At 48.8% G+C, this 17,825-nt stretch overlaps 1 protein-coding gene across 1 annotated transcript in view; it reads right to left on the reverse strand.

Annotated features, from left to right (window-relative positions):
- Window positions 1-669: 669 nt before the first annotated feature.
- The window catches only part of SHISA6 (shisa family member 6), a gene marked incomplete at its 5' end in the record, with an annotated part of 276,670 nt that continues 259,514 nt past the window's right edge, over window positions 670-17,825 (reverse strand). Inside the window, 3 exons of the mRNA XM_040452935.1 lie at window positions 670-3,062; window positions 4,791-4,943; window positions 8,388-8,444. Coding sequence (XP_040308869.1) covers window positions 2,515-3,062; window positions 4,791-4,943; window positions 8,388-8,444 — 758 coding nt within the window. The remainder of the gene's footprint in view (window positions 3,063-4,790; window positions 4,944-8,387; window positions 8,445-17,825) is intronic.

Consider the following 17,825-nt stretch of genomic DNA (forward strand, 5'->3'; position numbering starts at 1 on the left):
GACAGCAGAGGTTTTGAACCAGACAGCAATAAGGCTGGGATGAGAAATGCTTTGGAATCAACCTATCAAACAACCCCTGAGACAGACAGGCAGACAGACAGGGCAGGGGAGAAGCATCATGCTGACGGCTGCAGAACTCAGTGCCAAGATGCTTCTGACCCGGGATGAGATCAGGTTTCTGGTTCGGCGTGTGTATGTGTGCAGACACCTGGGGAGGGGATGTTCACCCTTTCCCCTCCGCACCAGCAGGCAGCCTTAGAGGGGAGGCTGGATTAGAGGACAGTGGGTTTAGGGGGACCAGCTGTGAGAGGTACACTCTCGTCTCTGGGAGTGCCCTACTGCTCCATTTAGATTGGCTTCCTCCCCCCAGCCCTCTTAGCCTTGCCTTCCGGAACAAACGCTCATAAAACCTTGGGGACCAGCCCCTTGAGAAGGTTTATGTGTTTGTAGGGGAGGAAAGCAGAGAGTGATCCCTGTCCTCACAGCCTCACAGTCTCAGTGATGCTCCCATCTGAGCATCTCCCAGTGATGCTCACAGTCTGAGTGATGCTCAGGGAAGCTAAGAGCTGTGTTCACCACCTCCAGCCTTAATCCCCTCATGATGAGCCTTGAGGGGGAGACAAGAGCTTTGGAATTCTTGAAATAAGTAAAAGGACTCAGTCGATTGAGTTTTCGGTGGATCGTAGACGTGGTGAGATTAAAAATTCCAAGGGCTGACGCTGGGGGGGGGGGGGTTCTTCCTGCCCGACCCCCGTGTTAAAGGACCATACATGTTGTATGCAGAACTGGGGGAACCTAAAACCCCAGTTTAAGGTCATCGCTTTTGGAGTCTGAGTGTGGCGACAGTCGTATATTTTTGTATCATACCTTCACCTGCCAGTCTGGGGCTGATTCCCCGCGCCCCAGCCCAAGGAAGTGCCCTGGCCCTGAGAATGGGGGAGACCCTTCTCTCCCCCCAGGCTCTGGTCTTCGGGAGTTGGATGCTGCTTAGTTCACGGTTCACTCTCCAGGAGGCTGTTACACCCTGCCCACTGCCCACGTTGGAGGCAGAGAAGGGGCTGAGATGGGCTGGCAGGGGCCAGTCCCCCAATAGAGCTGAAGGCCTGGGTCCGCCTGGTGCCCGAGTGCCCCCTGCAGGGGAGGGGTGGGGAGCTGCCCAGTTAACCCCCAGACCCAGAGCCCTGGAGTAGCATTGTCTGCATTTGCCAATGGGTCTCTGTTGCTTTGATCCAGAAGAGGCACTGGTCTGAAGCAGCAACAGCCAGGAGAGAGAAATGGAAGGGCAGGGGGAGTGGGGAGGGGGCAGGGGGAGTGGGGAGGGGGCAGGGAGAAGGAGCACGGAACAGAGAAGGGGCCAAGTGGGTGGGCAGCGGTGGGGAGAGAGGGGTGGGCACGGTTCAAGGCCACTGCCTGGGGTCCTCCAACACCGGGGGCCAAGCCACCCTCTCTAGAGGCCTCTGCCTCAGCCTGCGCGGTGGGAGACAGGCAGAGCCCGGGGCGATGGGGATGGCGAGCCCCTGAGGCCCCGGGGCATCACAGTGGCTCTCCCCACCTTCTCCTCTCTGGTCACGGGCAGAGAGGCCTCTGGGGAGCAGAGCAAAGGAGGGGGAGGCAGGCCTGAGTGTCGGGCCATAGTTCAGACCTAGAGGCCTGGAGGAAGGGTGGACATAGGTTGATGGGGAGGATACCCCCCAAAGTCCCTGTACCCCATTGTGACTTTCCTCTGGGTGGGCTCCAGCAAAGCCCCCAGAGAGCTCGGGGGCCACACGCCTAGAGCCCGAGGAGGGGGGCGGTGGGGGGCAGGGGCTGCAGGTGGGGCAACCAGCTAGAACTGGGTGGGGGGGGGGGGGGTTCCCCCCAACGGGGGAGGCAGCTGAAGAAAGGGAACCCCTCCCTATCCCGGGGCTTGGGGGAGGGGTGCAGGGCAGGGGGAAGGGCCAACTCGGTGGGGACCAGAGAGTTCCAGCAGGCAGAAGACAACGTTATTGTGCTTATGGAGACAGCAGCTCCCCGGCTCTGAGAGAGCAAGCAGACAGTTTGTAGGCACTAGAAGATTTCTGTGATGCGGTCGAAGGGAAACGAATGAGACCAAGTAGCCTATTTGGTCAGCCCGTTGACTGCACCTGCTGGCCAGTCCAAACCCGGGGGGATGGGGGGCTTGGGACCAAGGTCAGGCCAGGGTCTCTCGGCCAACAGAACCTGCAGGGGGGGGGGCGGGACATGGGGCTGAAGGGAGTTAGTGGTGGGGGGGGGGGAGAAGGCGGGGCCGGGGCCTGGCCCCTCCCCTCACTCCCCTGGATGCTTCTGGAAGAGTGAGAGAGATCGCTCTAGATCCCAGGTGTGAGCGTGCCTGGCCAGGCCACCGGGGCCGTGTCTCCCGGCGGCGTATGGCTTTTCTGGGCAGAGGCGGCCCGCCCCCACCTCCCGCAGAGGGGACAAGGCAGGGCGGCCACACGCGCGGCTAGGGGCTCCGCTCCCGGCCCCGCCCCGCCCCGCCCCGCCCCGCCCGGCCAGTCACACGGTCACTTCCGTCTTGCTGGCCGTGTAGCAGGTGTGGTGGCCCGGGATGTAGTGCAACTGCTCCACCGTGTTGTGTCTGCGGGAGGCGAAGGCCTGGCGCCTGGCGGCCGTCTGGCTCTGGCCCAGGGTGGCGTAGGAGTTATTGGAGGCACTGGGATGGGAGTGCATCTTGGTCATGCGGTAGCGGTCCAGCACGGGCGTGGACACAAAGACGTCCGTGTGCGAGAGGGCCCGCGACAGGGACTGCTCGGGGAAGGCCGTCCGCTCCGGGGACAGCAGCGGGTCCTGGGAGTGCAGGCGCTCCGTGGAGAGCAGCTGCTCGTCGGACAGGATGCGGTCATAGGGCAAGCCGAAGTCGTCGGGCAGGCCCCGCTCTGGGGACAGAACCCTGTCCTGTGACATGGCCCGGATGGGCCGGCGGGGCCGCTCCCGCGGTAAGGGCTTCTGGGACATCTGGATGACGTTGAGGGGGAGGGTGCCGCGGGCGGCCAGGTCAGGCAGATGCCGCCGCCTCATGTAATACTCGTCAGCCTCTTTGTCAGCTGGGGAGAGAGACAGAGACAGAGAGAGAGAGAGAGAGAGAGGAGTCAGCTGGGGTGACAGTGTGACAGCACAGCCCAGACGGGTGGAGGAGTGCAAACCAGTCCCCAGGGTCTTGTTAGACGCAGGTTCCGGTTCACACCTCCTGGCCTGGGCTGGACCCGAGAGTCTGCGTCTCCACCCGGCTCCCAGGCAATGCTGATGCCTCTGGTCCGGGACCACCTTGAGCCTCCAAGGGCGGACGGGCTCCCTCGAGGTCCCCAGGGGGCTCAAGGCACAGTTGATGGCACAGCCAAGCCCCTGAAATCCCGCTTCGGCCACACCGTGGTCCTGGGAGAGACCCCCGGGTCTTGCGGAAACCCCCGGGAGGCAGTCGGCGGCCTTCTGAGGAAGTTCAGAGCCTCTCTCCGGGGAAGCCGGGTTGCGGAACCAGACTCCCGCTATAGTGAAGTGCGAGACGCTCCGACCAAGAGGCACTCGTGCAAATGCTCAGCTGGTAACTTAGGAACATAGTAACACCCCCCCCTGCGGTGACAGCCAGCCCACAGGAAACCAGCACCCGCCCCCAGTCCCACACACGCCCAGAATCAAGCCTACACCCACGTCGCCTGTGCCCACAACATGGCCAAGGCAGTCCTATATTTGGACTTCGCTCAAAACGCTCCACCCGTTCCCTCCCTCCGGGAGGCCCTCCCACGCTCACACTGACTGCTACACCCTTGAGTGTACCCAGGACACACGTGAGCCTGCTTTGGCCCGAATTTCAGGAATGAGGCGTCCTGCGGTTTTCTAAATCTCTGCAGAATGTGGCAATTCTGACTGCTCCCCGGGTTTCCCAGAGAGTCACGGATGGGTAGGTCCTGCCTCCCTCTTCCCCGCCGTTCATGGAGCCCTCGGATCATCAGGGACCCCCGCTTCTAGCCGTAGAAGCTCACCGCGGAGGTGGCAGATGTGGACCCACGGGATGGACTCCGTCAGGGCAGGTTACCCCAGAGCGTCAAGTAAAGACTCGTCCCCACAGCTGGGTGGTTATGAAAACAGACCCATGAGGGCATGGAGGCAGGAGGTCCAAGGGTCAGAAAGCTAGGAAAGAAGACCTCTCCTCTTCTTGTTGGCCTCTCCATGTACCTTGTTGACATTGTAATGGGCCTTCATGGGTCTTAAGCCCATCTATGTTCAGATCCCCTCCCAGACTCAAATGGCAGAGCTGGGACCACCGGAGGAACGGCGCTCCGCGAGGAAACGGGGTGTGCGCATGGGAGAGGGGAGGCTCGGGTTCTCAAGACAGCGTTGGCCGGGTTAGAGAGGGAGCTGGTTTCTGGGCCCTTCCAAAGCCGCGTCTCTGGGAAGGGTCTCACACAAGGCTCTGGCACCCGTAGCCTCCACTCTAAGGTAAGGTAGAACATGAGGAAGCGTGGTTTGAAGATGGCGGGTGCTGGGTGAGGCTGGGGGAAGGCTTTCTCTTGCGGTTCAACTCGTCCGTGGCGCTGCCTCCCACGGGAACGTGGGTCTGATGATTCCGTGGCCTCCACCCTATCTACGGGGACACGGATCCAGGCCATAGCGAACAGACACAAGGGGCTTCCCGTCCGCTCTTCCCAGGCTACACCTTACTCTTTATTCTCGAAACTCCACACCTGTCCCCTCCGGCGTAGGGCAAGAGAGGGAAGCGCAGGAAGGTGTCGCAAAGGCCCCGGAGCAGACCCCAAACGCGAGGTAATGGTACTTACTTAGCCGCTTCAGGGATGAGTACCTGCTGGGGTGGGTCTTCACCGCAGACTCATAGGATGGGGGCAGGTGGGCCAAGTTCTGGAAGGAGCGGGAGAAGGAGAGGTCATAGGGCTCCGTGGCCGACGTCAGGATGTTGTTCATCCGTGGCTTTTCTGCAAAAGAAGGGGGTGGGGCGCGTCGCGTTGGCGAGGACGATGGGCCGGCAGGAGGGGAGGATCCGAGTTCTAGCTCTCACTCCCTATCCTGCTTTCCTGGCCCCCCTGTACGAGAACGTGGGTGGTGCTGGTGACTTGGTTTCCCCCATGCTCAGTTCCAGTTGCCTCGAAGGCTAGGGACAAGTGCTGTTTTAGCCGCCGCGGGCCGTGCTGGTGGCCTGTCCCGCTTTGAATGACAGACTCCTTCTCCCTGCGCGCCGCTGTGCTTTCTGACGACAACGTAAGCCCGATGGAGCTGAGGGCGGTCCTAAAATTGTGTGAAAGTTCTGTCCTGTCCCTAACAGCTCTCAGGCCCAGGGGGGAAAAATCTCCGTTGGAAATAGGTGGGGTGATGGTGGTCTCGTCCACGTACTCACAGGACGGGGTCCAGGACCCAGGCTCACTGAGGCTCCATCCCACGCTGCCCATGACGTTATTCCATCCCTCAATGCCAGCCCTCAGGTCCCCCCTTCCGCCTCGGGCCTTCCCAAACCCCGCCCCTGACAGGCCACCTACGAAGCCACTCCCTCCTCCAGTTCCTTCCCCAAAAGTTCTGGGGGCCACGTTAGGAAGAGCACAGGGGTTGGGGGGGGGAAGAGAGAAGATGCGGGTGTTGGGGAGGGGGGTGGTTGGGCAGGAAGGAAGCAGGCAGGCGTGTCTTGGTGCTTGACTGACTTTCTGAGCCTTAGCAAGAAATCAACAGTGGAAACAGTGGTGCCCTTCCCCGAAATGAGGTGGGCAGGTGGCTCTCTCATTGTCCCTCCATACTCTTTGGTTTGGGGCACCCAGAGAAGTGCCAGGCTTGGTCCAAGGGCAGCCTCACTACAGGGAACTCCCAGCTTCTCTATCCTTCCTGCCTTCACCGGTGCCCCTAAACGCTGGGGGTGGAGCCAAGGGAGCCCAGCCAATGAGCTGGCATTCATGCCAGCTCGGTACATATGTGAGGGGGTGAGGGACGCTCTACGTCCCTGAGAGATCAGAACATGCTGTACAGAAAGAGCCTCCCTGGCATGGATCGGGACAGACGCCAGGAAGCGGGGTGGGCAGGAAGCTGGGAGCACTGCTCTCCGGAGCTGGGTGACAGCCACCAGTCCTTTGCTCCTACTGCTTCACATTCAGTGATGCTGGAGAAAGAAGGAGCTTCCCTCTGCCTGTTGGCATCATCCTGCCACCGAGGGCATTGCTCAGCTCACCCACTTCCAGATGCAACGTTTCTGGGTGCTCCTACCCACCCCGCCCTGTCCTCCAATTCATGCTGCTGAGCCAAGGCCAGCTCTTCCTCGCCCTCGGCCTCCACCATGATCACCCCTGCCCCCTTGCTCAGCCTCTCTCTCCTATTGCAATGTCCTTCCTTACTCGTCCTGTGCCCAGATTGGCTCTTCGCTCAAGGCTCTCCGCTCCAGCCACGTCACGTCTCTTCAGCCCCCTGTGACATCTGGTCCTCAAGCCCCTGTTGCCGCTTTCCTAGACAATGCCACGCATTTCCGTGTCTATGTGGTCTCTAATCATTTGACTTGATCTGCTCTTGGGGTTCTCCAAAGACTGGAATATCCTTAACAGTAGACACCTTGCTTTCCCATTTGGCTGATGACTTCACCGTGCTTGGCCCAAAATAAGGACCCAGTTAATGCTCTCTGGTTAATCAAGTCGACACAGTCCACCTTCCCTCTTAATAGTCTCGCTGCCAGCTCCTGGGGAAAGCGTAGCCCCCAACGAAGAGACGCGGAGGAAACCTTGCCTCCCCCAGGCTGTGAGCGGCTCATGGGGCAGAGACCGGGTCTCGCCTACCCTCATGCCCCAGCAGCAGGTGGAAAAAGAAGAGAGGAAGAGGAGGGATGAATGGCTCCTTCTGCACCCAGGAGGTATTAGCTCCTTCTGGAGAACACGCCTTTCAGAATGTTCAGGAGTGAGGAGAGCACTCCTCGCTCGCCTTTTCGGGCTCCTCTTCCTGCTGCTGCCTCATCACCGTGGGCATACCCCCCCCCCCCCCCCCCCGGCTCTCTGCTTCTGCCTTCTGCTTTTCCCTTTCAGCCTTCTTGCACAGATTGCCCCACTCGCAGGGCATCGGTCCCTGCCTCCAAAGCGTCGCTTACTTACATCTTCAGCTGTAACCTCCCTCCACGCTTCATGTCTGCATTTCTAGCTGCCTGCTGAATCCTTTTTTCTTGAGTCTCCTCTGGTCTCTAGCTTTAGATGTCCAGATCCAGATTCACCATCAACAGCTTCCTCTCCTCCGCACACTGGCTTGCTTTCTTGACTCCTTAGATTGCCTTACTAAGAACCCCCATCCTTCTCAATGATCACGGCTCACCATTTTTACTCACTGTTGACTCTCGTCAACCATATTCGCCCCGTCACTAAGTTTTCTCGATCCTTTCTCCAAAATATTTTATATCTGAGCCCTTCTTTCTTTTCCCACTGTCCACATCACCACTGGTAGCTGCCGCTTCCACACTGATCTCTCCAATTTCTTTCAGTTCTGGTTTCCCCTGGTCCCTGCAACCTTAAACATCTTATTAAACTAGCTTTCATCACATATTTCCACTAGGAGCCCAGCACTAGAGGGGGACATCGAAATAGTCCACTTCTGTCTTCCTAATTATAATGCTGAACACCTCAATGCAGAAGCAGAGCACAGTCTCACAAGAGGGTTGTCAGTCTCTCTGCCAAGTGAGCCACATAATTTATCTTTGTTTTGAGTTTCTCTCTCACTAAACTTTAATGATGTTTTCACTCCTTCAGAGCAAAGACAGCAAAATGACTGATGGTTCATAATTTCCATGGCTGTCTTATGTTCTACCAAGTTTGGAGCGGGTACCAAAAATAGTTTTACTCTGCAGTGCTAGGTGTTGAGTTGTGATCAGGGGGATGTTATAAGAAGGGCACGTGGGTTTTGTAAACCTCTGGCGCTATGCCCACCCTCCTGTGCTCTCCAACCTTCACCTTCTTCCCCTGTCAGGAGGCTAACGCTCGGGTCACCCGGGTTGGTTTTGAGTGTGTTATCAAATCTTAAGTGGTTTGGGGAGGACTGGTGGAGTTTATGCCAAGTCGCATGCCATTAGTCAATGGTACCACATGTAGACTTGGGCAAAGGAGCGTGCTCGCTCTTTGCTCTGGACATATGGAATTTATGACTCCAAGAAGTGATCTAGCGTGCACACGAGAATGGGTTAGGAAAGGGTCTCCCTCCTTCCCTTCCGTGGCAGAAGATCACTCTGGTTTCTGAGACAGAACCCTGGGAGACAATGGTCTAAGAGTGGGACTGAGCCACTGTGGGCTCCTTACACCTCCTGAGCTCCAGTGAGTCATGACCATATGTCTGATGCCTGACGGGAATCAGGAGTCAAGATGGAGCCCCTGGGGATGGGGACGGAACACGGAATGCTCACAGCCATCTCTCACCATGTGTAGGGGTCTGGGTAGCACTGCTTAAAATCGGATGGTTATACTGACGATCACCTGGAAATCACAGAAAAGAGATTTTTAAAGAAGAGTTCAGGCATTCCATTGTCTCTCCCACATAGCGGCGCCTCTCTTGATGTCTAATGTGCTTCTCTGAGCCAAAGGAAGCCCCCCTTACAGGCCTGGGCCCTCTAATGCCCTGGAAATATGAAGGGCAGAAGGCAGTGTATTAGGTGCAAAGAGCCTTCCTCTGCTGTTGGCGTCCCTCTCCTCCTGCATCAGGGCTTCCTCTGTCACCATGGAGACCCACCCACATCTGTGGATCTGGCTGACCGCAACAGAGGTTTGTTGGGGTGGAGGTGGGTGGAAGAGAAGGATAGAGACTAAGGGGCACTTGGCAAGTATACATATATGGGGTGGGGGACTGGCCAGGGGAAGTAGACCTTTTTGGGGGGAGGGGGATTGTAGGGCATCATTAGCCAGGAAGGGGATGCCCTAACTTAAGGTGGTTGTACCTTTACGGGGCTTTGATTTGTCTTGAGTCTTTATACACAGGTGCCTGGGTGCATCCTGAGACGGGGCAAACTGACGGAAACTGTCAGCTTGGGATCAGGAACCCTGTGTTCTAGGCTCTGTCCTGCCTAGAAATGACACAGCCCAACATTTCAAAAGTCCACATCGATTGAACAAGTCACAAAGTTAATGGAGTCACAGTTGCCAAAGCCCAGAGTTCAAGGCAATCTAAGGTCTTCTTAGACCCAATGACAGTGTGGTTTTGCCATGAAAACACACTTCATCCCTGTGTTATTGCTTCAACTCAACATTGTATTTTTGCATCTAATTTTAACTAAAGCAAGGGGGAAAGGGGACACATAGCCTTTGCTCTAGTTTATCTAAACCACGGATTACAGCCATGCCATCCTCTTGGGGCTAGAAGATCTGTGTCTGTTTCCTTCTATCTTGCTATTGGAGCCATCTTTTCTACTGCTGGCATCATAGTCTTTGGTTGCTCACTATAAAGCATTCTCACCAGATAGCTTTTCCTCTTGTATTCTCAACATACTAGTGTTTCATGAAGGCTCTACCTTCTTACCCAGACTGATAGTTCTCAAATTTACACCTCTCATTCGAGGTCTGTCTGGTGTGGAGGGTTCGATTTTAAATTGCTTGTGGACATGGCCTTGAAATTCCTGCCCTTAGCCCAAACCATGGTGTCCCAAAGTTAGCTCATCATCTCATTGCTTTATCCTCCCATGGTCAAGCTTCTGTCTGTCCATGACACTAATGTTCCATGGGCTTGAATGTAAAACTCCAGTCATGGTCCACCATTTCCCTCCCTTCATCCTCCATAACCGGTGAGTTCCCCAAATCTTGTTCTTACAGTCACCCCGTAAATCCAGGCCTATAATATATCTTTTTGTCCAGATTTCTCTTAGCTCTAGTCTCTGGCCATTTCCAAGACAAATCATCCTGGGTACTCCTACTAGACAAAATTTCCCATATGAATGGAATCATGACATTTTTCCTTTGGTTCAGTCCAGACTCTTTAAATAGTCATGGACAACTATCCAGTGGGGGTGTGGGTTTGGGCAACAAGCCAGACTTTCTCACGTAAAGATAGTCTTCCCTCCCAAGACAGAATATTAAGTTATATCCAGGGGAAAAAAACCATTTGCAAAAGGTTGAATCAATTTCGCACTGGGTGTGGATTTAAGCAAGAGGAGAGAATCCAGGAAGGGAGATAATGGATAGATTTTTTTTTCTTTTTTTTGCTTGTCCTCCAGAGGCAAGCAAAAAAAAAGTTTCATTGCTTTATGGGTTTTTTGGGGTCTTTTTGGTATATTTGCTTTTAGGCAGTATGGCAACCTCAAAGAGACAGCTACAAAAAAATGGAAGAACCCAGTTCCAATGGTAGACAGTGGCAGTTACAGAGAAACACTCTTAATCTTACATCTCAGAGTTTAGGTAGCACTGAGGAAAGGGGGATCGATTCAGGTTCAGTTAACAATTCCTGGTCACCACTTGTGCTCTGCACTCTGTGCTAAACATGGTCGCATATATTCTTAAAATACTAATCTTCATAATGATTTTGATCGGAATATATATTATTGGCCTACCAATTTCCAGACTCTGTCAAAAACTCTTTAAACATCTCATTCGAAGCAGTCCCTGTGTTTCTTTACAGATGAGTTTGCAAGCAGGATAAATGTCTTGAATTTAGATATTTTGTTTACAAGATCAACGTGTTTCCTTTTGTTTGAATCTCACTTCAAATGTTTTGCTGACACTCAATTTTTTCCTACATTGGCATCAAGAAAAGACATTTAAAGTATGAAGACGAAAATTAAAACTGTCTTAAAGTAACCATCATGGCACTTTGTTATATTTCCTTTTGTTTCTCTGCCCCCTTTAAATTACTGTGTGTGTTTACACACACACACACACACACACACACACACATACACACACACACAAATATTATAAGGAATTACCTTGTGCATTTTTCATTTTGGGGAGAATAGGATTTCGACTCTTAAAATGGAGAAAAATACAATGATTTGATCCTCACATTTGTGCAAAATAACAAATGTGTGAGGTTATTCATTGTGGCATCTTTATAGTAGCAAAGAAAAGGAAGAAACCTAACTGCTCATATGCATATGTACTTAGACACATACAGATAAATATGGATAGTTTCCACATACGTTAGCTTGCTATACACACTACTTTTAATCTGTTTCCTTGATACTTAATGGACAACATGCTTGAATATATTTTCTTTTTTTAAGATTTTTTGACTTTATTTTATTTTATTTTTTAATTTTATTTTTTAATGTTTATTTATTTTTGAGAGAGAGACAGAACGTGAGCAGGGGAGGGGCAGAGAGAGAGACACACACAATCTGAAACAGGGCTCCAAACTGTCAGCACAGAGCCTAACGCGGGGCTCAAACTCACAAACCATGAGATCATGACCTGAGCTGAAGTTGGATGCTTAACCAACTGAGCCACCCAGCCACCCCTTAAGGTTTTGTGTTTAAGTAATCTCTACACACAAAATGGTGCTCGAATTCTCAACCCCGAGATCAAAAGTCACAGGCTCCACCAACTGAGCCAGCCAGGTGCCCCTTGAATATATTTTCAGGTTTTGAAATATTCCTCAAAATATTTCATATGGTTTCACAATAGTAATTCTATAGAATACAGTATATGTATGGCTATAGTTTATTTAATATGTTTATTTAACAGATATGGTTAAGCATTCCCCTGTTATTGTATATTTAGATTGTTTAAAAGTTCAATAACGTTCCAGCAAGCAACCTCGAACACTGGTCTTCAATCATGTCTTATTTCCTTAGGCGAATAATAAAAAGCAGTCTTTCTAGGTCAACATACTGCCAACTGCCTGGCCACGTGATAAAGTGGACTGATAGATTTCCTCATACGGAGCCATTTGTCTCTTCCCGGGAATTTCCTTATTTGATTTTGGCAGTATTCTTCCATTACAACACTGGATTCCACTGGCATATATTTTATTCAATTCCTATATATTCACAAAGAGAGTCTATCTTTTTTTTGTGCTAATATATCAAGTGTGTTCATCAAGATAAATGATTTTGTAAAAGCTGGATGAATAGCATCCCACTTTTCTGTGTGCCCTGAAACTATTAATATAGCACATGAGCTACCTCTTCTTAGGAAGTTTGAAGGAATGCAGTAATAGAAATTTCCGGTGTCTCTGGGGAGCTTTTCTGTTACGACCACAGCACGAGGTTGACTCACCATGTCGTTGACTGCACAACAACAAATTTGGTAGATGGACGTTGGTTATAATCACCAGCTTAGAATTAGGGAAACTGAGGTTTGGAGAGGTTGAATAATTGGCGTAACAGGTGAAGTCTGGGATGTAACATGCCCAGGTGAGTTGGCATGTTAACCATTATGCACGCTGCTTCTCACAGTCGGCAACATTTTCCTTACGTATTAGTTCAGTTTTCTAACTCTAAATTTAACTTGTAATTCCTATTTTTCTTAAACATACCCATTAGACATTTTTAACTCTATTAGCTTAACACTATACCATTCCTCAAAAAAAAAAAAAATCATCCATCTATTTATGAAATCCCAACCCTCTTCTTACTCTTAATCTTCTGTGCTAATGTTTTCTAGATCAGCCATTTCTTCTTCTTCTTCTTCTTCTTCTTCTTCTTCTTCTTCTTCTTCTTCTCTTTCCAATAACTACCCCAATACGTATCAATTCTTTTTTTTTTTTTTTTGTCTTCAAATCATTATTTTATGCTTTTGGATTTGTTCGTCTCTGCCTCCTAATTTTCTTTGGTTTGTTTGGTTTTGCTTTTGCTTTCTCATTTCTGGGCTCAAATCTTTAGTTCATTTACGTTTCCTCTTTTCTGCTAATAATCTGAGGTCTTTTGCACCGATTTAGTCTCTGGCACCTTCTTGTGAGTGTCAATACACAGTGTTCTTACGGTTGCAACATCCTAAATGATCCGTAATTGCAACCCTGGTTTTCCCTCTGACCCAAGAATTCTTTTTTTTTTTAATGTTTATTTATTTATTTTTATTTTTTTAACGTTTTTTTTTTTTTTAATTTATTTTTGAGACAGAGAGAGACAGAGCATGAACGGGCGAGGGGCAGAGAGAGCAGAGACACAGAATCGGAAGCAGGCCCCAGGCTCTGAGCCATCAGCCCAGAGCCCAACAAGGGGCTCAAACCCACGGACTGCGAGATCGTGACCTGAGCCGAAGTCGGACACTTAACCAACTGAGCCACCCAGGCGCCCCTGTTTATTTATTTTTGAAGGAGAGAGAGAGAGACAGAGTGTGAATGGGGGAAGGGCAGAGAGAGAGGGAGACACAGAATCCGAAGCAGGCATCAGGCTCTGAGCTGCATAGAGCCTAACGCGGGGCTTGAGCCCACAACCGCGAGATCATGTCCTGAGCTGAAGTCGGACGCTTAACCGACTGAGCCACCCAGGCGCCCCAAGAATTCTTTAGTAGAGTAGGGTTTAGTAGAGTTGTTACATTTCAAAGTGTTCAGGTGTATTGGTTTGCACTTTGGCTGTTAATTTTCTGTCTTACTGTATTGTGGTCAGAGAACATGGCCTGTACACTTGCTGCTTTGGGGAATTTATTGAGATTTCCTTTGTGGGCTACTACAGGATTGATTTTGATAAATGTTTCATGAGTACTTAGAGAAGAGGTATATTTTCTTTTTGGAGAGTACAAAATTGACATAGATCTATTAAATCAGACCCATGAAATACATTATTCAGTTCTGTCCTATCCAAGTTCCTTCACTGCCTATTTATCCCGTCAAGGACTGAGGGATGTGTATTAAGGTCTCCCACTAATTTGTTCCTGTCATTTTCTCTTGGTATTTGTTATAGAATTGGCTTTCTGTATTTCGTAGCTACATTATTCAGCACAAAAAGGCCCATGGTGCTCATGTCTTCTTTGCAGCCGTCCTCTTTATCAACACCAAATAACCCCTTCTGTCCTATTTAATGCTTTTTTTTTTTTGTCTTTAAGTCCTCTTGATCTGGTATTTATATTGCCAACCCAGCGTTCCTTTTGTTTGCATTTGCCTGATAAACTTTGCCTATCCTTTTACATCTAACCTTTCTGTGTCATGTTGTTTTATGCTCTGTCTCTTGACAGAGAGCATGGTTTTTAAAAAAGAAAATCTACCTTCTGTGCTCTGGCATTTTCTGGGTTGCCTCGATCACTAGAAGCAAGTCTTCCCACTCAGAAAGCTGTGCTCCCTTCTATTGTGCTCCCCCCCCCCCACCTCCTGGCTCTAGTTGTATGTAACATGATCCTACTCTCCTTCTCTCAGCCCAGACTCTAGGTCATGGTTGATTTGACCAGGTGTGAATACCTGACTCAGCCTGGGCCCAGTAGAGCTCCTTTTCCAGAAATTAGGCATCATTATAAGAGAGGTTTGGTCTCTCTGCATGGTTGGGCCCATGGCATGTAAACTATGTCGCTACGGGCAGTCTTGTAGATTTGGAAGGGAGTCAGCCTTTAGAGACTGTGGCACATTATAGTTTACAAAAACAACCATACTTATAGTTCTAGTCCCGCATGCTCTCCCAAAACATTACAGGGAATATCTTCTCCATCTCCTTGAAACTGGAGGGACTTTTGACTGCCTCGGTGAACATTTTGCCAACAGAAAGAATACTGTATAACTTCCACATTTGCTAGGTTGCAGACGTTCATCTGGCTTTCAGCTGGCTCTCTTGAAGCACACTCAACCTTGGATCCCAGCCGCCATGCTGTAAGGAAGTCCAGGCCACCTGCAAAGGCTATAAGGCTACAGGTACGGGCGGGCAGCTCCAGCTAAGATATCTGTCAACAACCAACATCAACTGGCAGACATGTGAGTGAGGAAGACTTCAGATGATCCCAGCCCCCCAGCCTTCCACTGCCCAAGCTGAAACAGGCAGAGCAGAGACAAGCTATACCCACGGAGCCCTGCCCCGATAGCAGATTGATAAGCAAAATGAATGTTGCCTTTATTGTATTATTTTCCACGATGAAAAAAAATTTGTTTTCATTGTAGGGTCACGTGCAACTCAAAGAAAGAATATAGTTATCTTGTGTACCCTTTAGCCAGCTCCCCCAGTTAGGTAACACTTTACAAAACTACAGACTATATCATAACCAGAATATTGACATTAATGCAGTCAAAGTATAGAACATATCCACTGCTAGTTGGATTCTTCCTGTGCCCCTGTTATAGCCACACCCATTTCCTTCCTGCACCAACTCCTTCATTAACCTCTGGCCACCATTAGCCTGTCCATCATTTCTATACTTTTATGATCTCAAGAATGTTATGCAAGTGGAATCATACAGTATGTAACCTCTTTGGATTGGATTCTTTCATCAAGCATAATTCACTGGAGATGCACCAGGTTGTTGCATGTATCAATAGTTAATTACTTTTTATTGCCGAGCAGTAAATATTCCATGATCTAAGTGTAACACAATCTATTCATTTTTTGGAAGGACAGCTGGACTGTTCTCAGTTTTGTGATATTCTGATTTACAGCTACTATAAACATTCATATGCAGGTTTTTGTGTGTCAACGTGTCTTCATTTTCTAGGATAAATGCTTAGGATTTTGCTCCTAAGCATTGGATTATGTGATTGTTATATGTTTAATCTTTTAAGGAATCTGCCAAACTGTCTTCTGGAGTGGCTGTACCATTTTACATTCCCACCAGCAACGAATGAGTCATCCAGTTTCTCCACATCTTCGTGAGCATTTGGTGTTGTCATTATTTTTTATTTTAGACATGTTAGTTAGCTCTGGTGGTTATGTAGTAATATCTCACTGTGGCTATAATTTGCAGTTCCCTAATGGCTAATGATGTTAAACATCTTTTCATGTACTTATTTTTCATCTGTATATCTTCTTCAGTGAAATGTCTCTTGATTACTTTTGCCCACTTCCGAATCAGATTGTTTGCGTTTTTCCTATTGAATGTCGAGAGTTCTTTTTATAGCCTAGATAATAGTTACTTGTAAGATATATGGTTTCTAAATATTTCCTCCCAGACTGTAGCTTGCCTTCTCATCCTTTTAACAGAGTCTTTTGCGGAACAAAATTTTTAATTTTGATGAAGCCCAATTTATCAATTTTTTTTCTTTTCTTTTAAATATTTACTTATTTCTGGGAGAGCACAAGTTGGGGAGAGGCTCAGAGAGGGGACAGAGGATCTAAAGCAGGCTCTGAGCTGACAGGCTGACAGCAGAGAGCGTGATGTTGGGCTTGAACTCACGAACCACAAGATCATGACCTGAGCTGAAGTCAGATACTCAACCAACTGAACCACCCGGGTGCCCTTCAGTTTTTTATTTTATAGATTGTGCTTTTGGTGCCAAATCTAAAACTCTTTTCCAAGCCCTAGGTCCCGAAGATTTTCTTTTTTTTTTTTTTATTTTTTTTTATTTTTGGGACAGAGAGAGACAGAGCATGAACGGGGGAGGGGCAGAGAGAAAGGGAGACACAGCATCGGAAACAGGCTCCAGGCTCCGAGCCATCAGCCCAGAGCCTGACGCGGGGCTCGAACTCACGGACCGCGAGATCGTGACCTGGCTGAAGTCGGACGCTTAACCGACTGCGCCACCCAGGCGCCCCTGTCCCGAAGATTTTCAATTTTCTTCTTTTTCCCCTTAGATGTTTTATGTCATATATTTAAGTCCATAATCCATTTTAAGATAATTTTTATACAAAGTATGAGACTTAGATTTAAGTTGAGGATTTTTGTTTTCTTTTTCTTCTTTCCTTTCTCTCTCTCTTTCTTTATTTTTTTCTTTCTTTCTTTTCTGCTTACTCATGTCCAGTTACTTTAGCATCATTTCTTGAAAAGGCTTTCTTTCCTCTATTAAAATGATTTTATGTATTTGTAAAAAAAAAAACAAACCAGTTGGATATATTTGTTTGAAGCTATTTCTGAGGTTTCTCTTCTGTTCCATTGATCTACATGTCCTTTCTCTGCCAATACTAAAAAAAAATTTTTTCGGGAACAGTCTTTTTTTTTTTATTGAAGCATAGTTGAACATAATGTTACATTAATTTCAGGGGTACGACATAGTAATTTGACATTACTATATATTGTGCTGTGCTCACTGTAAGTGTAGCTCTCATCTCTCACCACATAACACTACTACAATACCATTGACTATATTCCCTATGAATACAGTCTTTTTAAAAAAAAATTTTAATGTTGATTTCTGAGAGAGAAAAAGACAGAGTGTGAGTTTGGAGGAGGGGCAGAGAAAAAGGGAGACACAGAATCTGAAGCAAGCTCCAAGCTCTGAGCCATCAGCACAGAGCCCGATTCAGGGCTTGAACTCACGAACCTCTAGATCATGACCTGAGCTGAAGTCGGACGCTTCACCGACTGAACCACCCAGGTGCCCCTACCAACGGTCTTGATCAATGTAGCTATCTATTTCTTGAAATGGAGTAGACTGATCCCTCCCAGTTTATTTTTCCTTTTAAAAATTATTTTCGCTAGTCTAGTTCCTTTACCTTCCCATACAAATTTTATAATAATATAGGCTATACCTACAAAGACTTCTGTGAGAATGTTGATAGGAGTTTTGTTAAGTCTGTATATTATTTTGGGAGAACTCCTATGCTCACTCTATTGCGTCTTTCAATCCATGAACATGGCAATGTCTATTTAAATTCCTTTGACAACTTGACTATATTTTAAAAGTTATTTTCTTAGGGATTGCTCTGGGGATTACAATATGCACCTTCATTTATTACAATCTTCAGAACTAACTTACTTCGGTAGCATATGGAAACTTTGCCCCAATATTATTCCAATGAACCTCCCTCCATTATACTGTTGTTGTCATATATATTATATCTATCTATCTATCTATCTATCTAT

Source organism: Herpailurus yagouaroundi, unplaced genomic scaffold, assembly GCF_014898765.1.
Source record: "Herpailurus yagouaroundi ecotype Mexico unplaced genomic scaffold, PumYag 208, whole genome shotgun sequence".
Lineage (NCBI taxonomy): Eukaryota > Metazoa > Chordata > Mammalia > Carnivora > Felidae > Herpailurus > Herpailurus yagouaroundi.